The sequence below is a fragment of the Ciconia boyciana genome, chromosome 11, assembly GCF_034638445.1.
Source record: "Ciconia boyciana chromosome 11, ASM3463844v1, whole genome shotgun sequence".
NCBI lineage: Eukaryota > Metazoa > Chordata > Aves > Ciconiiformes > Ciconiidae > Ciconia > Ciconia boyciana.
Genome location: NC_132944.1, coordinates 24,476,453 through 24,501,872, shown reverse-complemented (window position 1 = coordinate 24,501,872; position 25,420 = coordinate 24,476,453). Strand labels below are relative to the sequence as shown.

The following is a 25,420-nucleotide window of genomic DNA, read 5'->3' as shown; positions in this document are numbered from 1 at the left end:
TACAGTTTCCCTAAGGTAGTCTTTCTATCTTTAAACTTCTCGTTTCTTCTGAGAAAGCAGAAAGCTGTTATCAGCCAGGTGTTGAATAGAGGTTTTGATATTTAAACCAAGCTGTTCAGTGCTCTTAGAAATGTTAATGTGGAAAAAAATACAGGTACGACATATCTAGCTTCAAGACAGAAAGTGTTAAACAAGACAAGAACAGTACACAAAAGCAGAGTGAGTACTTTGGGATGTTAATTCTAACTCCAGAGGGAAGAAACGAGAGTTCTGGAGTGGACACTGGAGCTGTATGGTATGATGCAAGGATGACTCAGCCCACGCACAGACCATCTCCAGGTCTTGCCGTGGTTATTTACATTAAAGTTCAATTGCTATTTTAAGTCTGTGCATTTAGTGGAGAAGAAGGTGGGAAACGAGGAGGGAGAGGAAGAAAAGCGAAAGGAGGGAGGGTGGATTTTAAAATGCAACAACAACAAGAATACCTGGACCAATCCCTCCTGCTCCCCGCGCTGCTCTCTCCGTGGAGGAGCCTGCAATCCTGTGTTTGCTACACCGAGGGGGTTCTTCTAGAGCGCGAATTAGTCATTTATTCATAGGCTCGAGCCGGTTAGCCCGCACCGACCTACTCGTGCTGCGTGGCTTTTCGGTGGCGGGCCTGTGCTATCCCGCTCTCCCGGGGAGCGGCTCGCCGCCGCGCTCGGCCGCGGCAGGAACCAGCGGACGCGCCTCCGCGCCGGGCCGCGCTCCCCTGAGGGCCGAAGCCGGGGCTCGCTCCGGGAAGCGGCGGCTCCGGGAAGCCGCCGCCCGCTCCGGCTCGCCGGCGATGCTCCCTCGGCGGCGACCGCTCCTCTCCTCCCGCCGCCTGCCGGGGCGGCTCCGCGGCCGCGCTGCCGGGCGCTCTCGGCGCAAAGGGCTGAGCTCCCTCCATCCGTCGCCTCTCCGGGCTGTGCGACAGATGCTTGTCATGCGGCCGTGCCCTGCCTGAATTGGCCGGGCCTCCGGTGGGTGTGCACGGCCCGCCGCCCCCGCCCTCCCTGGCTCAGCCCCCGGCAGCGTGCAGCGCTCTCGGCGCCTTCCTGCAAGGGCTCAACTGCACTTTCGGCTCCTCCAGACTTTCTCTGCTTTTGCCGCCCAGAGGCACCCTCCCTCTGGTCCAGCTCCTCCTGCGCCTGCCTCTCTGTCTCCGCGCTATCCCGTTAAAAGGCTGCCGCTCCTGCTCCGCTGAACCAGTGCATTGGCTGACTTGAGCTGGGATGAAGGCTGGAGGCTACCGGCGAGGAAAAGGAGAACTCTAGGCAGCTTTCCATTTGCAAAGTGAGCAGTAATTGCAAGAAGACAGCCTCCCCACTTGGAATCAATAGTCTGCTTTCTTGCTGCTAAGGGCACTTTGGAGCAGCAGTAGGTCACTGAAGTAACTCCAGCACACTGCTGTCTGCGGAGTTGTAAAGAACTACATGCAAGTGGCTGCAGTAGTGCTGGAAAACGCTTTGCTGTTACCAGGGACACAATAGTTTTCAAGTCATTAGAGCTTCGCTTTTGGTCCCCTCCTTCCGTTACACAGAGAAGGGTCATTCTTTGGAGGGATGAGGATGGAGCTGTGACTTCTTCCAGTGCTGTTCTAGTGGAGGGGGTAAGGGTGGGGAAAGAGGCTTTAGAAGCAAAACCCCACTGCTGCTGAATTCACCTCTACTTGAATTTCCGCAAATCTTTCCGGGCACAGAGAGGCACAATGCCAGAGAATCTGAATCTTCTTCGGGCTTTTTGGGGGTTTTTCTTTATCTTCTGGACAGCTTTTAACACAGCCTTAGTGGATGTGGTTGGATCGGAGCAGCAGATCCCCTTGTCTGTGTAAGTGCTTTCATGCTATTGCTCTCAGGACTATGCTCAAGGATGAGAACTTGACTGCTCAAGTTCTTATCTTTTTATATTGCAGATATTTAACTGTTCGAGGTACCTTTGCTCTTCCATCAGCTGTGTTTAAAGTGGTAGTCTCTAATGTGCTCAGCACTACTTTAATTTTATTGTAGGAGCGTGTGTTGGTGGAGTATGTGGCCGCAGTCTTAACTTAAGCGCTTGTATTTACTGAAGTTGATGCTGTTATGTTAACTCCTTCTCATGTGAGAATTTATCATTTAGAACTGTTCTGCTATTTTATCTGCTTCTTTCCTTTCAATGGATATATGTTATATTGTGCCAAAGCATGTTTCTGTACAAGGTGATTCTTTAAATTTAAACAGTGCAGATTGGGTAGTTTCATATCAGAGGCCTTACTTTAGCACAGCCTCTAGTTTGTGCTAATACTCAAACAGCTTCACTAATCTTTTGCTGTGCTTAGGTTCCTTAGTGAGCTCTTTAATGCAAAATTGCTAGGATCCTTCTGAGTGCAGCTGAAGCTGTTACAGTCTGTGTTGCTTGCTATGACATATATATTACATTTCTTCCTGTCTCTCATTTTTTTTCTTCACAGTGTAAAGCTCTGGGCCTCGGCGTTTGGTGGGGAGATCAAATCTATTGCAGCCAAGTACTCAGGTTCCCAGCTCCTGCAGAAGGTAAGGATCTCTTCAGTTGCAATAAGGAAGGTCTTAACAGAGAAAATGGAGGCAGATTTAATTTTTTTAATGAATAGGAAAGCAGTGCTGTACATGCTTTGGTCTAAGATCTATTTTTGTATTGTATACTAGTCCCTGATGACTCTTTGCATTGCACTGCACTGTTTGGAGAGTCCTTGATTAAACTGATATTTTTCTTTTTGGATGATTTTTTTGTTGTCATTAGAAAGTAAACTCCAACACTTTTATTTCTTGAAGTCTAGGCTTCAGCCTCAATTGCGGGTATTTAATCTGGTTCTGCATTGTGATGATGATGTTTCTGTGTAGAAACAGCTGCTGCTTATGAAAAATGTTAACTTCATTCAAGGAGCAGAATTAGTGCATATTGTATTATTTTCACCCTGTGCTGTATGTACGCGATTCACTGTATCAGGAGAAGGCGGCTGCACTGTTGTTTGTCATCTCTGCAGTTTTTACAATCCCATTATTCCCCCAATCATCTCAACCCAGTGCTGGGATGTATTACATCATTACAGATAAGAGGAATGAATGTGGTTATCTTCTTGCTCAGCTGCACAGCTGGGTAATAAGCTAGTGAAGTATTGCAAAAACTTGAGAAATTGGTATAAGTCTCCATAATTGGGGCAGAGGGTAATGAGAAAGCGGATTTGAGTATTAGGTATATCGAGGACTGTCTACTCTAATTTAAATATGCAACCTATAGTAAAGTTCTGTATTGTAGACAATTTATTTTTACAGCAGTTGCTGAAAAAAATATAATAAGAGACTAAGAGGAATATGTTAAAGAGTTTAAGACTGTGATTTTGTGGTATTTAATATGTGATCCTCAAAATGCAATATGGAAATGGAAAAATATTGAGATATTAACTGACTACAGAGACACTCATTCAACCCAGATGATAAATTTCTGCTGTTTTTTTAGACATGATTTTTAGTTCCGAGTAACGCATTAATTTTTTTTGCCTGGTTATGAAGGAAATTATTCCTTGAGCTTGTAGCACTTGTTTTGAAAGGCTTGTATATATGTGAAATTATGTAACAGGCAGTACACGTAACAGTTCAAATAAAAAGCTTATACTATCCATGTAAAATGAAAGCAACTGACCTAATGATTACTGAAGGCATATGAGTTCCTTAGCAGTCTTTTTTGTGTTGTGTATCTGTCTTTTCAGTGTTGTATACCCAGGACTGCAAAAGATGAACTTCACTAAGCTAAAATACAGAACTATTAAGAACAAAAACATTTGACGTCTCTTACTCTTTTGAGGCCATTTAAATGGCTTCATTTCAATATATTGGGCAAACTTTTAATCTGAAAGTCTGGACATTCAGTATTTATTATACTTCTGGCTCACATTCTTTAAAGTCTGTGTCTTATCACATTTTTGTATGAACTCCTTAAATTTATAAAGCAGATGGACCTTTCAGTTTTGATTAGTATATAATGAAGTATTATTAAAAGGCTTTAATTTTTTTTATTGGACCATAACAAACAGGTATCTTTATTTAACTTTGGAACCGTTCCATGCGCAGCCATTTTTGTGCTAAAATGGCTTTAAAAATTAAATCTACCAAATGCAGGTATTCCAACATTTCCTAGAAAAATACGGAATATACTGTGTTTCGCAACCGTGCTGAAATCCACAAAGAATCAGTATGAGATCCTTAGTCATTCTTTTCTTCCTCCATAGTAGATACTGCTGTCATCCCATCTGTAATGTATCTTTTCCCTCTGAAGTGGCAAGATTTCTTCCTATTGGTTGTTATAATTGTAGGTAATTGGAAGCTATTCATTTTACCTTTTCATCATCATCCTTTCTATTTCACTAACAAATGTGTGCTCCTGTTTTTGAAGGTGGACAGTGTATGTTCATTCCAAGCTATTTTGGTTTTGTTTCTTGCTTTTGTTATATTTCTTTATAGAATGAAAGAGGAAAGACAAAATGCAGATTTGACAGGTATTTAGAACATTTTTATTCCTTTACCACATCCCCTATTCCTTTTTTTTTTTTTTCTTTTCATGTTAGGGTAGTTTTAGGAAACCTCTGGTGCTTTTTATTTTTATTTAAAATTCCAAGTGTCTCTGTACTTTTAAGCTTGCTATTCCTTGCTGTTGATCGTGGCAAATGAGCCTGGATGACAGAGTTTAACATGTATATTTTTGTATTGTTATAAGGTATATTAAGCTTGTGTGAATAAAAGCATACACACTTCAAGATCTGCAAGTATTTTCAGCATGCAAAGTCAGTGGCAGAAGTTGTCATAACAATTAAGGAAGCGACAGCGCAGTAGGGCTCTAAATGCAAACGCTTCCCCCCCCCCCCCCCCGTCCCCCCCCCTCGGCATCATGAATCCATTTGGTATTTCCTGTGAGCTCTGGGTGATCAGAGTCAATCTCTTTTTAAAGTCAAGATTCCACTTCTAGAAGCAGTGCATCTTCTAATATTCTAATATTACTGGAGGAATCCACATTTTCTGATGATTAATTAAGCATTCTTAAACAAATGTATCTGGGCAGTATAGATTTCTCAATTACCAACTGCTTTGTAGTGCCGTTAGTTTAATAAAGGCTTACTGAATGAAAAATTAATGTAAAGGTTACTTGACTCATTTTGTTAGCATATATAGTGAGCACTACTTTCAAAGGAATGAGTTTGAAATCAAGGCATGATTGACACTCTCTACTGCCTAAATGTTTTACATATTAAGAGTCATTTGACCCATACTAAAATTTCATTGAGCAAATGAGGTTATGCGAGATACTCAGTAAAGCAGAACTTTACCAGGTTATAGCTGTGAATATTGATTCAGTTATTACAATTCTTAAGTCTTGCTGTACTGTGAACATCAAATGACTAACCAGCATTGCTGTCCTCTTGAGTTTCAAAAAGGTGCGCAAGAATTTTTGAAACCATTTTTTTGAAAAAACACTGCTTACCTTATCTTAATTGAATGTTTTATTATTTTATTGCATTATGATAATCTTATCCAAGTACGTTGTTATGCATCCTAAGAGTATATGGGATGTGTGGTTTTTCCTGAAATTGACTTTAGATGAAATACACTGTAAATAGCTCAGAAAATAATAATAATAGTTCAGTAAATAATTTAAGAAATGATGATGAGCTTTTAAGCAAAATTAGCACTTAAAAATGTAGCATTTTAATGTTCTACTACTTGCTTTCAAAGTGAAGGCAGACCATTCAGTGTTCAAAAAACCATACAGAAGAAAATAGGACAATATTATTCCTAAGTTATCTGATTTATGGCGGTTTTACAGTTGTCATACAGATTTGGCAGCATACGAGAAGCTGCTTGGTGCTGTAGAGACATGCACCCTTCACCTAGGTAGCAAATACTGCTGGGGCCTAAGAATTGATTGAAATGTTAATTGTCTCTTAAGTGCTTATATTTTTTCCTTAGACTTTCAAAAGACATCTGCCTTGTTTGAATCTTGATACTTCTCTAAACTTTTTTTTTAAATACTCTGATTATGTTTAGTGACTACTTTAGTAAATACAGTAGCCCACTGGCAAAGCCAGACTTTAAGAAGTATAGGATGCAAAGCAAGGGTTAGGTGCCAGGAAGATACCTGCTTCAGCTGCTATGATTAGAATTTTGGAGGAACAGACTTTGGGGAACGCTACTGTTCACATACAGTGTCCATGACAGTAATGTGTTTTCAGTTCCATGCTGTTGCAAAATAATAGTAGTAATAAAATGGAAGCAAAAAATGCAGGTAATGTGCTTTCTGTTAATGTTAAATATAGTTGTTATTACACAGTAAAGCTTTTCTAATATCAACGAGTGTCTGATTCTCTAAAAATGCAGTGTGGTCTATGCTTTCTCAGATTTCTTTTGGAGAGACTTTTTTTTTTTAAAAAAAAAAAAAACCTCTGAGCTCTGATAATTCTCGATTTGGTCCTAAATAGTTGATATTATTTTATTGTAAATGTAGGAACAGTTTCTAACTGAAAAGAAACTTTTATTTATCAGTTCTGCCATAAAGGTTTCTTACTGAAGACAAGCTTGTTTTAAGGCTATCTCAGATTTTCTTACATAAGTCGTCTAACGGAGTCTTCCCTGTTATGTAAGCGCTGAGTGCCATGGTCTCAAGCAGTCTGTAGTCTGCATCTGCCTACTCCTTTCAATAAATTCTTCATTGTGTTAGGAGTTCTCAAATCATTGTGTTTTCTCAAAGCAGGTTTTTCAATCAGTATAGCATTCCTATTTTTAAAGGTCCAGAATTACATTTTGTGTTACTGACTAGATTTGGTGCTGTATCTCGTTAGTTTCTTACAACTATGGAAACATCAGTGCAAAACTAATATAACCGGGTGATTTAGATCAATTAGCATTCAGCTGGTATATCTGATTCATGCAGTACATCTATCTTTAGTTTTAAATTGTATAATAGTGACTTCAATTCTTAGAGAAGTTTAGTCCAATCATCTTGACATTAATTGCTTTTCTTTTATTCAGCCATATGTTGGTTTTGGTTTTTGTAGGCTGTTTCTTTTTTGCTCGAGACACTGCAACTACTGCTTTGAAGGAAGGGTCAGTAAGACTGAGACGTGCAGTTTAAGATATAGATGTGGATCGGCTTCTTGGATATCAATTTAAACTTTTGCAAGCTGAGCAATTTTAAAACTGCAAAAATAATACTATTTTTTTTTCCTATCAAAAATAGGAGAAAAAATGATCAAAAAACTGTAGACACGTGACTGATTTTTAAAAAAAACCCACCACCACCGCCTGCAAAAACCCCAAACCAGCAGCACCCCCCCAAAAAAAACCCCAACAACAACAACAAAAAAACCAAAAAAAAAACCAAACCCCAAAACCCAACCACCAGCCAGGTAAATGGTATAGAGCTTACCAAAAGCTCTACTCAGAGTTAATTCATTATAATTCAAACTCCTGAAGTCTGGATTATGTAAAATGTGTCTCCTAGCACTGAATTAAAATCAAGCATTAGAAAATAAAAGAAATATGCATCTAAGAATCTTAAATCACTTTAATTCTGATGATTAATGCAAATGATGTTTTGGAACTTGCAGAGCTCCAACCTCCATTCCCTTTAAATCTTATGGATCTTTGGGCTATGTGGATTACAAGGTTGTTTTCTGTGCCAAACTAGTTACAGAGCATTTCAGAGTGTTTGGTGAAGTATTTAATGTTGTTATCTGCAGGCAAAAAGGTAAATTCTTTTGGATAGATATTGTAATTTTTCTTTGTTCAAGAAAAAAATAATCAAACACATTCATATGCTACTAATGTGTTAGGTGGAAAAACCTGCTGGGTCCAGTACTAATTTTCAGGTAGCATATTGATCTGTAGAGGAAAATGACAGTGCTATCAAACTTCCAATAGCGTGGTCTCTTTTTCTCTGTAACAGAGAATAATTTTTCGTTCTTTCTTGTAATGAAGTTCTGCCTTCTCTGAAGGTATTGGAAAATTTTCTTTGCCTTCAGTGAAGTTAGAACTGCATCTTGAATCATCTATGGTCTTACTCTCATCTCCTGTTTGAATGTTATGGCAGGAGTAATAATTTCTTGGTGTTGGTAATGTTTTTAAAATGTAGTCTAAACCAGCCTGAATATCAATCATTATGTTTTATATTTCTCTCTATCTAAAAGGAAAGCCCTGTTTTAAGCCACAGTGAATTCATGCTCTTCTGCTATCAGCACTCTATTTTGCGGTATTTTCTGTGTCTTTCTGGGTTTTGCGAGCACAGCATGATCCTCTACTTGTGTTACTGAAAGCAAATATGTTCTATTGTTAATACGTAACAGAAATATGAGATGGCTTCAGTAAGTTTGATACGTGGATTACACTTTCAATAATGTCTTTTAATATGGCAATTATTGAGTGGACAATCCAACTGGAAAACATCAGATCTTCAACGGAAATGAATGCTAATTTCCTTGCTTAATGCATTTATGGCTGTTTGTTTTCACATCCTGTATTGGAAAATGCTTACATTTCAAGGTTAAAAGAGCCAGTCTCCATGCAAATTATCTTGACAGTGAAGGTATGTAGAGCCATGAATAGATGCTGCATTGTAGTGGTGATTCACTTTTAAGCAACTGCTAATCAATACTCTACACTTCCAAATGTCATTACTGTTCTGTAGAGTACAATTTTTTGTTGCTGATAATAAGTGGTTACACGTTGTACAATGCAAATCATATATTGATAGGATAGACTGTATTTTAGGTTGTAGAAGCTTCAACAAAAGGTCTTCATGAAATACTTTGATTAATATGTTGTTCTCATGATGTTCTATTTTGCTTTTTCTACATATAATGATTTTGCAAAATTGCATGTAGGTTTTTGTGAGCCTATTTAACATCTGCCCAGTTAATTTGTAAAGCTTAAGTACTTTTTTAGAGTGAATGACAAAATCATTGCAAGATTTGTATTTAAAAAGGAAGTCTGTGCAAAAATGCCCCCCCCCTTTTTTCCCCTTTTTTTTTTTTTTTTTTTTTTTAAATCATAGTTGGAGAGAAGTTGGGAAGGGTCTTGGAAGCCTTTCCAGAGCTGATGCATTCCAGGGACAGGTACTTGCTGGAAGTATCCTGCCCTCAGATCTCCTAGGATTTTACAGATGGAGTTACCCATCTTTTATAGTTGATAACGACTATGCTGTTTCTGAGGGTGATGATATAAGACGTGAGGAGATTGTGATTGGTCAAGAGAGACAGACTTGTTGACATAGAATTGTACAAATATTACAACCAGCATATTGAATTTAATCTGGGAATAAAATATTAGACAGTAGAATACAGAGCACAGGAATTAAGCTGTCATAAATCCCTCCTGCATAAGAGAGTTGGCTTCATGCAGTCTTGGCAGTAGCTAGGGCATCTTGAATTGCTTTAACGAGCTAGAGTTGAGTTCACAGTAGATAAGTCAAGTTTAGAAGAAAATAATTTGTTTAGCTAGACAAAGGTAAAATGAGGCCATTTCATCAATGGTGCTCTTTGAGAATGAAGGGAGGAAGAGACTTGAATTTATAGTGAAGTTAGTGTTAGGTGCATAACTGTATGTTTGAAATGATCTGGATTCAAAGCTTGGACAAGCCTATTGGTGGGGTGTGTGTTTTAATTGTATCTTCAAAGTAGGAATGCCTTAACAACACCCAGTGCAAGGCAGTTTTCAGGAAGGAGATGGCAGTTGAGGAGGCGAAGATGACTGCTGTAGTGGAAGACAGAAATACTTAATATGCTTTGCTGGGTGCTTTGTCTAGGAATATGATTTTCATTTCATGCACATGAGGTTCAAGTTTATTTCCTGGAAGATCCCTAACACAGGAAAAATGCATTTTTTCCAGAAGACTTTTTCCAAACCCTATGAGAAAGCACATTACTTTAGCAAGAGTTTTGGGGGCAGAGATGGGCAGAATTGTTGCTTCTGCTCCTAAACTAATTTATGTAAGTAGGCATTCGTAATCTTGTATAGATGCCCTCAGAGAGACTGAACTCTTGCACTAGCTTCCTGCTATACTTGAGGTTTCCTGTTTGCTAGGAGCACAAATTAGTTTTCTCTTGTGTTGCTTTTCACACTGATTCCTTTTGCACTTATTACAAGCAAGGGTTATTCTCTCTCCTCTCTCTATTGACTCTCTTTCCCCCCCATCCACTCCACCCATCGTAACCCATTATGGATGTGTCAAGGCACTGATTTACAGAAGTTGTCAGCAGAAGTCACAGACTCCAGGTGTTCTTGCTGCTTTTGTTATCTGTGGCTGTTGTGAATATATTGAGGGGATGAGGAATGTTTTACCCTCAAAGATTCATCTGATCTGATACATTTTACCTGCTCCCCATTTCTGCCATTTTTTCTGGTAAAATGGCTGATGTGGCTATCTTCAGTCTCTGTAGAGAGCCGAGAATTGACTGGGAACCTCATGTATGATAAAGCATATGTCAAATCCGTATTTATGAGACTAGAAATGTTCTAAACTGTAGAAACTCTTAAAGGCAAGATACTTGTGTTGCATAAACAGAGGGGGAGAACCAGTCCTGAATTCCAAAAAACCTTTCAATGTCTGATGCAGACCGGTATGCTGTGTGAAAGAGACAATAACATTCAAATAAGCTAGAAAACTGGAGGGGGAAAAACCCCCTAAATTAAAAAAAGTGTATTTCCTTTTGTACTGAGGAAGAGAGTATGGAGAAATGTAAATGGGGACGGGGAGAGGGAAGGGAGGAAGAACTAGGTCTATTTGACTAGGCAGTGATTTAGTGCCATGGGCCAAGCTGTGCCTGAGCAAAACTTGAGAGGAAATATGGCAACAGTCTTCACATGCAGAAAACCAGAAAAAAGAATAAATGTGTTCTCTATACCCAGGGTAGATGAACAAGAACTGGTCTTCAAACACAAGAATTAGTTTTTACTACTCTCAAAAACTTTTTTTTTTTTACTGAAAGAAAACACTGGAATACTGTGGAACTCTTGCAGAGTGGCTTTTTCAGAACAGGTTACCTGCCATTATGTAGATCGCATTGAACTGCCTTATGTTAGGAAGATGAGCTACATAATCCTTTCTTTTGGAGTGTTTTTTAAATTTTGGACTATAAGCAATGAAAGTAATTGTATTTCTTCTTTGATGTCCATATCTATGCACTTAAGCTTTGTGCCTTTATCTCCTTAAGAAACAGCTGGGGAGTCCTTCAACTTTCAGAGCAGAAACAGGTTATAAAACACTGTCTTTTTTGCTGTACAGGTTGGCTGAACACTTGCTTTTTTTCCCCCTCCCCTTTATAAGCATACAATCAAATGATCTTATTAAAATATATGGCTTTTTACTACAGAAGGGTAAATATATTAAGTATAACAGATTAAACTTGTGAGCAGTCTTCATCTATTTGACTTGAAGTCCAACAACCACATGGTAAGACTTCAGCAGGGTTAGCTTTTCAAGATGTCACAACATGTTCTTGTGTTAGGTGTGACTATGAACTACGTAGGTAATAGAGCTTCACTAGGACTTATTAGAACATCACACTGTCTTACGAGAGAGAAGGAAATGGTTGATTAGATGTAAACACCTGGTGTTTATTCCTTATGAACCTCCCACATGTTCTAGTGCTTTGCTATCAGCAATTGTTGGTATTCAGTAAAGTTTGTTCTTAACTCTTCTTACTCTTGAGAAGAATTCTTCCTAAGCACTACTTATGCTGAATTTTTGCTTTTTTAGGTAGAGCCTGTTTGGTTGGTTTGATAGGTCATCAAGGCATATAAGTTCTGGCAATGACTCTTAATCAGAAAAGTGTTTGACAGGTGGTTGTTTCTAGCCATTTGTTCTATCTGTCAAGATTCCTGAAAGAACCATAAAGAGTTAAACCAATGCATTTCATTAAGGTGACCAAGGCAATTTCTAAAATACTGGAAGGCATTATCTTTGTCAGAGCACTTGATCCTACTCCTGTGTCTTGCTTTTGCCTTCCTTAATTTGACATGTTTTTTTAAATTGTTGTCTTTGTCTCTCTCTCCCTGTCCTCCTCTTTCTGAACCACCTTATTTATCTTATATTTGAATTTTTCTGTTTTAAAATGGGCAGATGTTCTAGAGAGAAATGCTTTCTTCTGAGACTGGTGCCAAATGTTTTGCATAAATCCGTTTGCAGTACAGGAGGCAGTTAAAAAGATAGCTATTACTATTTATCCTTCAAACTAGATTATGAGATCTTAGAGCACCCAAGTTAAGGAAGTAAAAGATGCAAGAAGTTGTTCTCGGGTCCATTAACAAAAGAAATCATATGGGGACCTAATCTAGTTCGCAAGATTGGGGATATAATGTGAGAAGTATGTGTGTATAATTCATTCAGTGTATCAGGGCTTAACATGTGGATCCTGTCAATTGTTCATTAGTTAGCTTGCTTTGTATGTATGACTGACAGTAGTTTCCTTATTTAAGCTTTGTTCTTAGTTTTTAGGAAAGGGTGGAAATTACTTCTGAGCTTCTAATAGCCTCATGAAATGTTTTCCTTTGTTGTACTCAAAATGGGGAGTTGACAGGCTTCCCTGAATTTTGTGCAGGTGGCGGATTATATATAATGTTAACACTGTTCCTCTATAATGTGCAAGTTGAGATCTCCTCTGATTACTGTTCTTCTGAATACAGTGATACTGAATTTAAAAATTCTAATTGTAGTCATATAACTGAGAGTTTTGTGTTTGGCACTTAATGACTCAGCAGAACTGGTTCTGGATAAAACCCCTCATCTTCCCCCTTTGCACAACTGTCTTACTCTCTTCCACTATGGAACTCTGTTTTTAATAATTTCTGGAATCATAGAATAATTCATTCTGGAAGAAGATTTAGAAGGTCTTTTAACTCAACTTCATGCTCAAAGTGAGGTCAATGCTGAAATCAGCCCAGACTTCTTGGGACTTTATTGAGTCTGATCTTCAGAACCTTCAAGGACAGAGATACCACAACCTCTTTTGTTCCAATGCTTGACTCTACTCTGGATGAAAAGTTTCTTACTTAAGCTGGAACTTCCCATTTCAATTTATGACTGCTGTCTGTCACTTCTCCTGCTGTGCGCCTCCATAAATAGCCTTGGTTCATCTTCTCCGTAACCTCCTCGGAGGTATTGAAAGGCATGACACTTTGTCATGGCAGGCCTCTCTTAGGCCCCAGTCATAGGCAATATTATGCCATCTTTTAGTTGCTTCGTCAGGTCTCAACACTTTCCTTTTTGACCCATTCTTTTCAAATAGTTTGCACTAACATTACAGGCTCTTGAACTGAACTCTCTGCTGTTTAACATTCAGGTGGGCTTTTTTCCACAAACACTCCTGTTCTCACAATAGGCGTATGTAACTGTTCCCATAATTACGAAGTCTCAAGTGTAATTTCCACTAAGTTGATTGCATGATTTGGAGAAGTTTTTTTAATTTGTCGTGGAAACACAGGAATTTCCCTTCTAATTTAGGGATAAACCAAACCCTTTAGCTCCCAGTTGCTTCACTAGCCATTTTATTTTACTCTCTTTATCAGCCACAGTATCTTAAGTGAACTTAGTGTTGTACAGAAATAATTTGTCAGCTGGTAAAGGTTTTATGTCTTATCATCTGTTTTTACTTTGAATTATTCTACAGTAGCAGGCAAGGAGCTTCTTCATGCTTTTATACACAAAGAAGGATTTGACTTGCTTTCCTAAAAAGCAGGAGTCAAAATTATGCAGTCATAGTATCTCTAGCCTGTTAGATAAAAGCACTGTGAAAATGCTGTTCGGAAGGCATTATGAAAACTTTGGTCAGGGCCACAGCATATAGTGTTCCTATTGTTCCTCTAGGTCATATTTTAATGTTTGGCTATTCAATATACTCCCAAGATTTTGTGTCAAGCTATCTAAGTCGCTAACTTTCAAGACACAAAAAAAGGATCCACATACTATGGGTATTAAAATTTGATGTGTTGGGAACACATCATTGGTCACAAAATTAGATAATTATCTTCTAAAGTGACAAACTTCAAAGATGAAAAGCAGGAATATTCAAACTTCAGCTTTACCTTGAAGCTAAATGACTATCATTTTGACAGCTGTGCAAAATGTATGACTGCCGAGCTGTTTGTACATGATGCTATCGTATTACATTAATAGAAATTTTCACTGATAATGAAAACTGGTAGGAGGCTAAGAGTAAAGCTTTATGTTATGACTTGCAGCCATTGACTATCTGCATCCAACAGATTTATTACCCCCTACACATATTGTGCCTTTTACAATATCTTCTGCTATTTCTTCAACAAAGTACAACAAGAAAGATGATGATATAGATGGCATGATACAAAAAAAAAAAAATAAAAAATCTGAGTACTCACTTCACACTTCAGACTTCCACCTATCGTTACCAACTGCAATGCAATTTCATAGTAAAAGTAGAGATGAGTTCTGACATCCCCCTGTAACTTTCCATGAAAAACATTGCGGGGGGAGGAGAGGGGAGGAATATGAAAGAAAACTGGAGGATTTCTCTTGTCCAACTCAGATTTTAATTTTCCTATTAAAATCAAGGCAGCAGACTGAGACTCAGATATATCTGGCAGCTTATCCTAGGTCTGTGATAACTTTCTTGATGGTCTGCTTAGGCCACGTAATCTTGGTGGCCAAAATTCAGTGAAACCCTTAAGCGTGATATTAACTTAACCCGTACTGTCACACATACAAATCTGGCACAGGATTTCATCCAGAATGCCAGAAGCCTTGAATTGAAAGTTAAAACCGTGAGCAGGATTCCCACCCCTGCCCCCCCCAAACAGAGGCATCTTTGCCTAACTTTTCCATGTAAAATGGGCCTAGCAATACTGCTTTTTTCCTTACATTTCTAAACTTTGAAATTGTTTGGATCAGGAGCAACACTTTTTGTAGAGTGTTTAGCATATGGAGAGGATGAGGTGGTGAAGAACAGCACTAGCATATGGATATGGAGGTAAAGCAAAGTACATGAAATGGATCAGCTCCGAGAGCTACAAAGCATTAATTTTAACACACTTTTGAAATAAAACTTCTTTCACTACGGAAAAGATAAATGGTTTCCTCTAACAGTCCTGAATAACTCCAAAATTGATAGAAACCCTCTTATTTCTGCTGTTGATATTTGGTATCTGTTGTCGGCAATAAATCTCCATATGGCATTGTGCTGGCAAGTGAAATTGAACCCTTTCTTGTCAGAGGATTAATTCTTCCTATGCTTTGAATACTAAGTGATATGCTATGCTGATACTAGAAAGTAATTTGCAACTTTGCAAACATTTTCTTCTTATACGTTTGTTTTTTTCCTACCCTGGTACTTCTTTCTTATTATCTATTTTCCACATAACTACAGTTCAGCGCTATTTTTTTTTTATCTAGATCCTTCAGACTGACCTTTTCTGATTTTTTCTTCCAAGTGAGATCCAACCAGTAAGACTAGTTACAGAGTCAAATTCACAAATGTCAAATGCAGTTAAAATGAGAATCAAACAACTTTCTTTATCCTTTTATGGGTAGCTGATTATTTCTGTCTGTATTATGATTACTGTAGAAACTTATTTTCTATGTGTACTTTCTCACTCCGTCCTTCTCTATGCTCCTACTTGTTTATAGCCATTGATTTTTTCCTCTGGAAATTTTTGCCATTAATTTATTTTTTCAGTGCCCTGAGCGGATGTGGTCATAATGCTGCAGTGAGGATCTGGTCAGCTGGAGAAAAATATGCAGAAATAAAATGAGTAGTAGCTTAATAACACTTTAATACATAAGAATGGGGGAAGGTTATGCAAATACAAGTGTTGTTCTCAAAATTATCTTTTCATTAAGTTATGATGTTTGAACCTTTAAAAGGAAGAATAAATACTTTAGGATCTACTGGTGCACCTTACATGTTGTGGATGTTATTGGAAAGAGAAGGTCGTTATTTCCCCAGTAACAGCCGATATACTTGTACCTTGGATGGTGTGTTCAGGAGTGGGGTGGGGGGAAGGGAGACAGGATTCCTTCCAAAATTAAATGGAAATCTTCTGTCATAGCAGGGGAGGCAAGTTTACAGCATCTTTCTGACAATACAATTTGCAGGGAGGAGTCAGTATCAGGAAGCTACTGCAGTCTGTTTATAAACAGCTAAAGGTGAGAACAGGGACAGGTAAAGGTAGTAAGATGAAGAGGAATGGAATGCACTGGGAGCAAAGAAGCAGAATGACTGAAGAAAGTGTTATTTTTTTTCTCTGTGGTTTAATACAAGTGGAGAATACATTTGCATGGAATTCAGTCAATATCTGTATTCTGGTGATTATTTTTGACAAATCTATTAAATGAATAATTTTCATATTGAAAATATACAAGCCACAGTCAAAGTCAAGTTTGCTACTTTTGAAATGCATGAGTACCACATGATTTCAAAACATTTGCCAAGAACTAAAATTAAGAGGAAATTATATGCTAAGAAATGTAACTTTCAAATCAGGAAAGGCATGTGAAATTAAACTGAGTATTAGTAATGAGATAATTCTGACTTTTGTATTTGGCTTCTCAGATGCTTAAAATCTGAATGCTTTAACACTTTTTAAAATTTGATGTTTGCTCTGCTGAAGTCCTTTATTGTCTACAGCCCCAGTGTAATGGGAATAGAGTTCAACTACATTCATAACTTGGCACTAATCCTGTCCGGTCCACCTTAAGCATGTTATTAATGTAAATATATGTTCGCTCAGTAGAACTTCCTCAGCATTACAAGTTGTCTGGGGAACTTTGTCTGAAAAAGGATGGTGGAGAATGGCTTTATATGTGGGATTGGGACCTATACTTATGTGTTGGAATAATTCAAATGTTAGTGTGTAGAATTATTCATGTATGGCCATATTTATCTGATTGCACACTGTTTGTTTATCTTGGTTTATAAATACACAGGAGTCATATAACTGAAAACTCAAATTATTCTGAACATAATTTTCAGACAAAACCAGCTGCTAACTCAGCTTTTCTCAAGAATCTTCAGTAAAATGCACAACCTAAAAAATAATGTCTTGGAAAGTACAAAATTCCCATTCTTCAAACAAATCCTCTGTGCTTATCGGATATCTTCCTCTCAAGAGTCTAGTAAAAACCTATGGCTTTCTGGTGTGACTAGAAGGACTACAAATCTGGGCAGACTGTACTGTGGCTTGCATTGCTTGACCTTCACTTACTTAAAGTTTTTGGTATTACAGGACAACTCTGTAATTAGGCAGAGATGATCCTTTCACATCTTAGTTACTGGTTGAAATGTCAATATGTTTGTTGGCTAGTCGGTGCAATCATTACATTGAATGAAATAATGCTCCTTCTGCTTTAGAGGCCTCCAAAAAAACCTATAGTCCTGGTTTTGCCCCTGACCTGTTGATTGACCTTCTGCAGATCAATTCTGATATATGTCTGATTCCATATTTGTAAAGATGTGGAAAATTATGCTTACTGTCTGCAGTTTAAAAAAGAAGTTTTGATGACAGCTTGTGTCTAAAATTTGCTTTTGTGGGGTGGTTTATTTGGTGTGGTGTTTTTAGTTTTGTGGTTTTGTTGTTGTGGTTTTGGTTGTGGTTTTTTTTTTTAAATAAAATGATATCAAATATCACTTACTAGTATGTATTGATGAATGATTGATCTAGTTGACTGAACAGCTCAATTTTCTGTAACTTCTCATATAGTAGCAGTGCTGTCAAAAAAGAACAGTCTTGGAGCCTGGGTAATATAGCATCTGTTTCCAAAGGCTTAGGAACTTGAATGGAAACAAGGTGCATGCAGGATTAATGTTATTATTTCAATCTCATTTAAGAGTAAACTAATTACCACAGCATTCGAATTCACATCAGTTCAGCAGTTGAGGCAGTTGAGCAGTTGAGGCAAATGCAGATGGGAGTTACTTTGTTTGTTGATATGAATAGCACCTTTGTAATAGTCTTGTACCTGAAATAAGGTCATTTTTGGTAACAGTATGCATGCTTTTAATGAAAAGTACTTGCTTCAAGTGTCGATTAGCTCAAACATTGTAAAAGAATAGGTGATTCTGCATTGACTGTCTAGGGCTAAAATCATGACTGCTGATGAGAAATGATGTAAAGAAGAAAACCGAGGAAAATAATTGCTGCTGGACTGGCAGCTAGTTAAGGTACATGCAAGTAAAAGAATAATTTCCACATATATCTAGGATATATGAGTAGGTCTGTGTCTACTATGATTGTATGCCACCTTGCAAGCCTTTAAACCAGTACTTAGAATGCTGACTACTGTATAAATTGCAAAAGGATTGGATCTGCAATCTGGAAGTTTTCTTTTATATTCACAATAGTCATGCACAGTAATGAGACTGTTATCTGTAATGAGACTGTATTCTGTTGGAAAAGAGGTGTAGAATGTTTGAAGGTGCAATGTTCTTTAGACTGGGAAAATGTTACAGTTTAAATATGAAGAGTAATTATAAATCTCCTTGATGGCTTCACATTAAGTCAAGCTGTAATTTATTTTAACTGCAAAAGTGTATGTACTTTGCCGATTTTCACTTTTTCTCCTTGGTGAGTAGGAGATTAGAATTGAAAGATGGCTTTTGTTTCCTTGTTTAATTGCCTAAAAAGAGAAGTAACTGGCATAGAATCCCACTTCTTGTAGGTGAACAATAAAATAAGATTCTGTCACCTAGTGATTTCAACATACGCACTCCCTAATTCTTCATTCATTCCCTTCCAGAGGAGCTGGCAATCCTGTGGCACTAGCTCTTCTCCTTCATTATGTCATGTATGAGGAATTGTTTTTTTCCTTTTGAATATGAGTGGCTTGATATACAGCATATCTTCTGCCTTAAGCATTTATTTTTCTTCTCCCCCCACCCCTGCCCCATTCTCACTTCAGATTTCTGGTATTACTTGATAATTGGCTTTTTCAGAATACAGTTTCCTTAATTCTGATTTCAGATTTACTCCTATGTATGAACTTAAAAAAAATTATATATACATACATATGTGTAGTAAAGCCATATTGATGAGTTCTGTTCCATTAGTACCTTCTCAGCTCTGTGAAATATCCCAATATCTATCTCTTAAGAAATATAATATCTAACCTTGATGTACATGGACCTCTCTATCTCTACCAGTCTTATTCCACTTCTTAAATGTCTCTTGCTTTTGACTACATTTAATCTAGAACAACTCCTTGGTTGTAGAATGTGATCTCGCTTGCAAAGTGTAAATGATTCTCTGTTTGTTCATAGTGAATCTTTTTCTGCGCTGTTGCCCTAAATTCATTCTATAATCTCTAGTGCTCCACTGATACTTCCAGACAAAGGAAATTGTGGAAAAAGTAGTAAAACATGAGAATGTGTTTTTCATTTACCACTCTTTAAGCTTTCCAAAGCTGGAAGAATTGTTCAGGATAAAGGAGGGTGGGCAGGGGGGAGCAGGAAGAGAAGAAACATTTAATTAAAAGAAAATTCTGAAAACCTTCATAACATTCTTTATTTCTCATACTGTTTCTCTCACTACCAGCTTCTTAGTGGTGGCTTCTTTAACTTGATGATAAGGAAATGGGATGCCAGAGACCTGAGTCCTGTTACTATGTGTGTCATCAGGGCTGCTGGGTGATCTTGAGCAAATGATTCTGTCCTTCATACATTCTGTCTGGTAGCAATGTCTTTGAGTCAGTCTATCTTATGTTTTAATAGCTATCTGGTACTCTACATCTACTGAACAGTAGCAAAGGTGCTATCTGAAATTTGTTCTTGACTTGCCATTGTACCTACAGCTCTGTTACCAGGAGGATTGCAGCCCAGTCCTCCAGCATGATTCATTCAGAATATTCCTGGCACCTGTTGCCACTTGCTGAAAACCCACAATTACACTGCACTAGTTTCAGGTTACTCCAGGTAGTTCAGAGACCAGTTCAAAATATATTTTCTTTTTCTAATTCAATTTGCTTTTCTCAAGAGTTCTTCATAGGCCTTGCTTTGTTTTATTCTTACTCCTCTCTATGCATATAGGTCGTATTGTGTGACCACACACTTGGTTAAGCATAGAAGTATTTGCATGTATAGTAGTGTGATTTTGGAGATTTAAATAAAGCAATTTGTTATATGTAGGAAAGATGGGTTTCTTACTAAAATAATTTTATTTTTTCTCCCATTTTATAATTTCATCTATTCCCTCCCCTGCCCCCACAAGAACCAGTTTTTCTGGATCTCATCTGCAATAGTTATGCTTGTGTTTGGATAAAACTTTGAAGTGAGAAAGGGTAACCATCATTATTTATTCAGGATGAGTGTTAAAAGCAATTAAAATACCCTTACACAACAGAAGCAGAATAGGATTGTCACGTTACAATATCATTTTTCAGGATCAGTTAAGAACCTAGGTTGTGCTTGTGGAAGGGTTTTCTGGGTTTTCTTTCTGCTATTTGAAATAGCATTATTGAAATAGCATGTATGTGTTTGGGTAAGAAACAACACAGAATTCCATGGAAAAGGGAAGAGAGGATGCATGAAACAGCCTGCAACTGTAAAGCCCTATAACAAGTGTCTCTTTCTTTAAATGAACATGGTTGCCATTAAAAAAACAGGTAATTTGATTGGTTTCTTTATGCAACTATAACAAATCATATGACCGTGAGCTAACTACTGTGCTTAAAAAGGGCTAAATAGCTTTTGTATAGTTTTATGCCTTTTCTTATTCCATGTTTAAAATTCAATTTTTGAAACTATTTACATGTCCCGTGTACATCTTAAATTTTCTCTCATTTGTACTGACTGAAAGATTTTACAAGATATGTCATATGGTGGCCTTATGCCATCCTTAAAAAAAACCACAACCAAACTGTATTATTGTCTGTATTATGTAACTGGATAAAGCATTATGAGGTTAGATAAAAGAAGATATAAAAAGTTATAGAGGCATTTTAATGCACCTTATTGTCTGAGATGGTGAAATTTATCACTAATGAGTGTTGCCTACTGTGTTGTCTATACTTTGTTTCCTCCATCTAAATAGTCCTTAAAAATCAAATAATAGAACTGTGATATGATTCCAACTTTGGCTAAGGATTACAGGACAAACTTTTTATTTATTTTTGTAGCCTGGATAACCATGTTATTGGAGAACAAGTAAAAAGCTGATAGAAAAAAAACCTGTACAGATTCCCCACCCTCCTATGTATTCATTGTACATTGAAGGATAGCTCTACCTCTGCAGGGATAAAAAGACCCAAGTACTGTAGCAAGATGTTGTATTGCAGGTGGTGTTTGTCCAGGCATGAAAAAAAATCTCCCTTACTCTGGTCTTTCTGGAATGTGGAGAAATTGTGAAGAAAGATTGCTCTGTTGTGCTGTATAAGTATTAACGTAGTCCATTATGAAACATAGAAGTAAAGGAAAAGGCAGTAGGTGAAACTGGATACTATGGTTCACTGTACTAGACAAGCCAAGGCTCTTGTTGTCTGACCTTCTCAGAGCAGGATTTTTGGCTTTTATAAGGTATCTTCTGTATCCTTTGTTGACCTTTTGAAGGAAAATTCCTTTGCATATAAAAAATATCCTTTGCAACTCCCTTACCAAAAAGGTGTTGCATACTTGTAAAAAAAAACAAAAACAAAAAACAAACGAAACAAACAAACGATTCTTGAGTTAAGCTGTTTGAAAAATTGTTTTCCAAACAGCTGGAAAAATTTTCTTTTTGTTTCTGTTTCTTGACACTGAAATTTTGTAAGGTTTTTCAGCAAAAGTAGCAATGATACAAGAAAAAAAATCATAAACCAAGAAACATTCTAGGTATTAAAATAGACTGAAAAGGTTTTAATCAGATGGATATAAGTATTTTGACTTCCTTTTAAAAGAAAAATATTGAATCAATTATTTAGAACTCAGTCTACCCTTTAGCTCATTCAAGGTGTTCCATTTGGGAGATAAAGTTAATTTGTTTTAATATGTATTATTTTAAACTAATAACAATGGCTATTTAGCTTTATTTTCTTGAATGGCCCTATTAGCTTAAAATGTGTTGAGCCAGGCTTCCATTTTTTAAAATGTAGATACTCAATATTAATATGGTTTCAAAACTAGAATTTGAAATTTGTTGAGCTGAAGGAGAAGACAAAATCCATAATGTCTGACTTCTGTAAGCAAAGTTGCTCAGAGAAGCGTTTTGAGGTTTGATATGACTTGTCATGGTTTGTAGAGGTAGTGTTACCAATACAGTGTCATGTTATCAATACAGTGTCATCTGACCTTTTTTCTTGCCTGGAGACAGTGGAAGAATATTAGAGCGCTTTAACTATATATGCTTTTCTAATCCGTATGCTTTCTGATGAAAGGTCTCAAGCCTGCATGATTTGCCACACCAGCATTGTTGAAAGTACGTAGATAACAGCAGGTGAAGGAATGGTGTGGTCAGTGCCACGTTTGGCTGACACTGACTCCCTGGCCAGAGTGATGATTTGACCAGTCTGGGGATGAGCCTGGAGCATGGCTTAGCTTCACGGTGGCCTTGCTGTCTGGTGAAGGTTACCTCTAGAGTTCCCTTCCAACCTATGTGATTCTGTATTCTCTGCTGAGCTGCTGTGGCTCATGTATAAAACACTTACTCAATGACAATTAAAATTAAAATGAACTATGCTAAATCATAAAAGTTTAAAAAAAACAAACAAAAAAACCCCTGGGGCAACTTATTTCCCCAGAGCACGCTGTGAAAGAGATCTTAGTTTTACTTAGTTGTTTTTGTTGTTTGTTTTTTTTTTTTCCCCAAAGTTTTTTAAGCTGTTGAACATAGTAGCAATTAGGTACTTAAAACATGCGCATTAAGTACTATGTAGAAGTGGTATTTTGGTAGTGCCTGGCTGCTGTCTAGGGAATTGCATAGCCTGGAGCTGCTACTATGTCACATGTTCAGGAGTAAATAGTACTAAAAAACCTAAATGCTAAAAATACTAAAAAATGTGTGAGGGAGGTGAGAGGGCTCCCTTAGTCTACCCCTCACCAGTATATTTTTGTGGGGTATAGGTATATAAAGTTTTCATTTTGCTTGGTACACAGTTTAAACAAATTCAAACTAAAACAGAAAATTGTAAAGAAAACTTGACTTGTGGAATTGTCTTCTTACTAAGGTTTGCTGTGTAGCTGACCTCGGAGAGAAAACACTGGAAAAGGAAACAGTTATAAACTAAGGAGTTTTCAGGTTGTAAGGTTGGCATTGTAGCCAAGTGCAGAGGCAGATGTATCGTGGGTGGCCATGTGTGTCTCTCGGTGAGTCTACTGGGATTGCTTCTGAGGAGTCTTTTTGCCCCAAATGCTATTGAATCAGAATGTACAGCAAAAGCTCAAAGGGAAACAATTTTTTTGATTGAAACTTTAATCAAATTAAGATTAAAGTTTTAATCAAAGGCTGATTATTAAAGACTTATCACATATTTTTTGATGTACGCTGTGCGTCAGACATATAGGCAAATGTGTTTCTGGAGATCAGAGTGTTGCTTGGGTACTCATTTCTCATTCCCTCAGCTTTCCTGTTCTGAAACTGGGAATGGCAGCACAGTAACGCTTAAGCTGTGGTGTTACCACATTTCTGTACAGGTTTGGAGTCAAACCGTGTGAGAAAAGACTGTCTCGTGGAATTGCCAGACTAGTTGAAAGCTATAACGTGTTGAGTTATTTTGATTTCTTTCAGATAAGCCGAAACCTTTGGACACTTTATGTTCTTGACTCTGCGTCCTTAGCTCTTGAAGTTGACCTAGTTGTAGGTCATTTTGTGATCCTTGTTAAGTTAATTTTGTTCCTACTCTGAAAAATTGTAGCACAGTTTTTTTTGTGTGCTACAAAAAACTGTCACTTCTTTTTTTGTGTGTCTGTGTTGCTTGTGGTTGTTTTTTCATTTCCACCCCCCACCCTCACTTTCACGTCATTACATCTCTGTAAGAGGAACCCTGTGTGTGTTATAATAATCAATTAGTAGCTGGACTGTTCATGCCTATCTCAGTAGGCCTCTTCTAAGATTTGTTTTCAGTACCAAAATATTCTGAAGAGAAATGACCACAAGAGGAATAGGTAAAAGAAATAAAAATTCATAATATTTTTAGCCTTCAAACACTTTTGTTCTGGGTAGGTGAAAACCAGGTAAATGTAAGTTTTGGAGAAACTGGATTAATATAAAATACTGTACTAATATATGGCTTAAGAAATTTACGGATCTTTTGCTGCTAAAAATGCAAATCACATTTTTCTGTGGCTAGCCCATCCACTTAATGATACTTGTCAATATCTACCTATATACAGGTATCTGAATAAAAAAACATTATATTTTGTATGAAACACCTTTTTACTTGTCAGGTGGTTTTTTTCCTCTCAAATTACTTGTCTTCATTACGAATTTGAGGCTTTAATTTTAGAACTTTGTGGGGAGTGTGGAGAATTTTCTCTAACAGTAGGTGTTTGTCTAGGTGTGGTTCTTTCCCTTTTTTTTCCTCTCTCCAAAGGAAAATGTATTCCTCTTGTAAATGGTTGGCTTTTAGTTAATCGGCTGATACGAAAAGATAAACTGTGGAAGTGCCAGGACTTAAGTCACCCTGGGAATCTTAGTTGCACTGACTGTGGTAAGACTAATAGCCTCAGCAATGAATCATTGGTGTACAGCTCTCAATCCAGCCCACACTTTGTCTATGAGCAGGTTCTTACCTGGACATGATTAAGTTTAAGCCTTCATACCTGGAATCAAATTAATGACAAAAAAAAAAAGCTTCAGCCCTTCTTCTTTCTGGGTGAACTGCTCACAAAGTTCCTGTATTCAGATTCCACTGTCTTACGTGTTTTTATACTGAACCTTTTTCACCTGGGTGGAGTAATAAGCAGTAGATAGTTAATGAACATGCAAATTACAACATTTGCGAACACGCAAAATATCTTTTTGTGTAAAATGATCAATATTCAATTTTCTAACATTTTATTAATCTATTTTGGTTACTCAAGATAATTCACCCTCCTCCTCCTGCTAAGAGGATGCAAATTTTCAGGCAGATGATTCTATCTTTCAGGAGGTTCTACTTAACCAGTGCCATGTGCAAGCCAGACTTTTTAGCTAATCGATCTTGTCTCAACTTTTAAAAATAAACTGTTCAGCATTTCTGCAGTTGCCTGAGCATCTTCTGTCTATAATCTGTGCTTCCCCCCCCCGCTTCTTTTTTTAGTCCTGGCTAGTGGCTGCAGAATTTGACAATTTCTATCTTCAGTACAAGTGAAAATACCTACAGACTGTTTCAGTCTGCTTTGACTCCACTAGGCTAACTGCCAATCTTTCTTCTCAAATAAGGCTGTACCAGCCTTATGACAGGCAGCCATAAGAGCGGCTGTGAG

General features: G+C 37.5%; 1 protein-coding gene across 1 annotated transcript in view; it reads left to right on the top strand.

Annotated features, from left to right (window-relative positions):
• The first annotated feature begins 338 nt into the window (after positions 1–338).
• The window catches only part of CACNA2D3 (calcium voltage-gated channel auxiliary subunit alpha2delta 3), a 478,745-nt gene continuing 453,663 nt past the window's right edge, over positions 339–25,420 (top strand). Inside the window, exons 1-2 of the mRNA XM_072876518.1 lie at positions 339–1,851; positions 2,471–2,552. Of these exons, the coding sequence (XP_072732619.1) occupies positions 1,733–1,851; positions 2,471–2,552 (201 nt within the window). The 5' untranslated portion in view covers positions 339–1,732. The remainder of the gene's footprint in view (positions 1,852–2,470; positions 2,553–25,420) is intronic.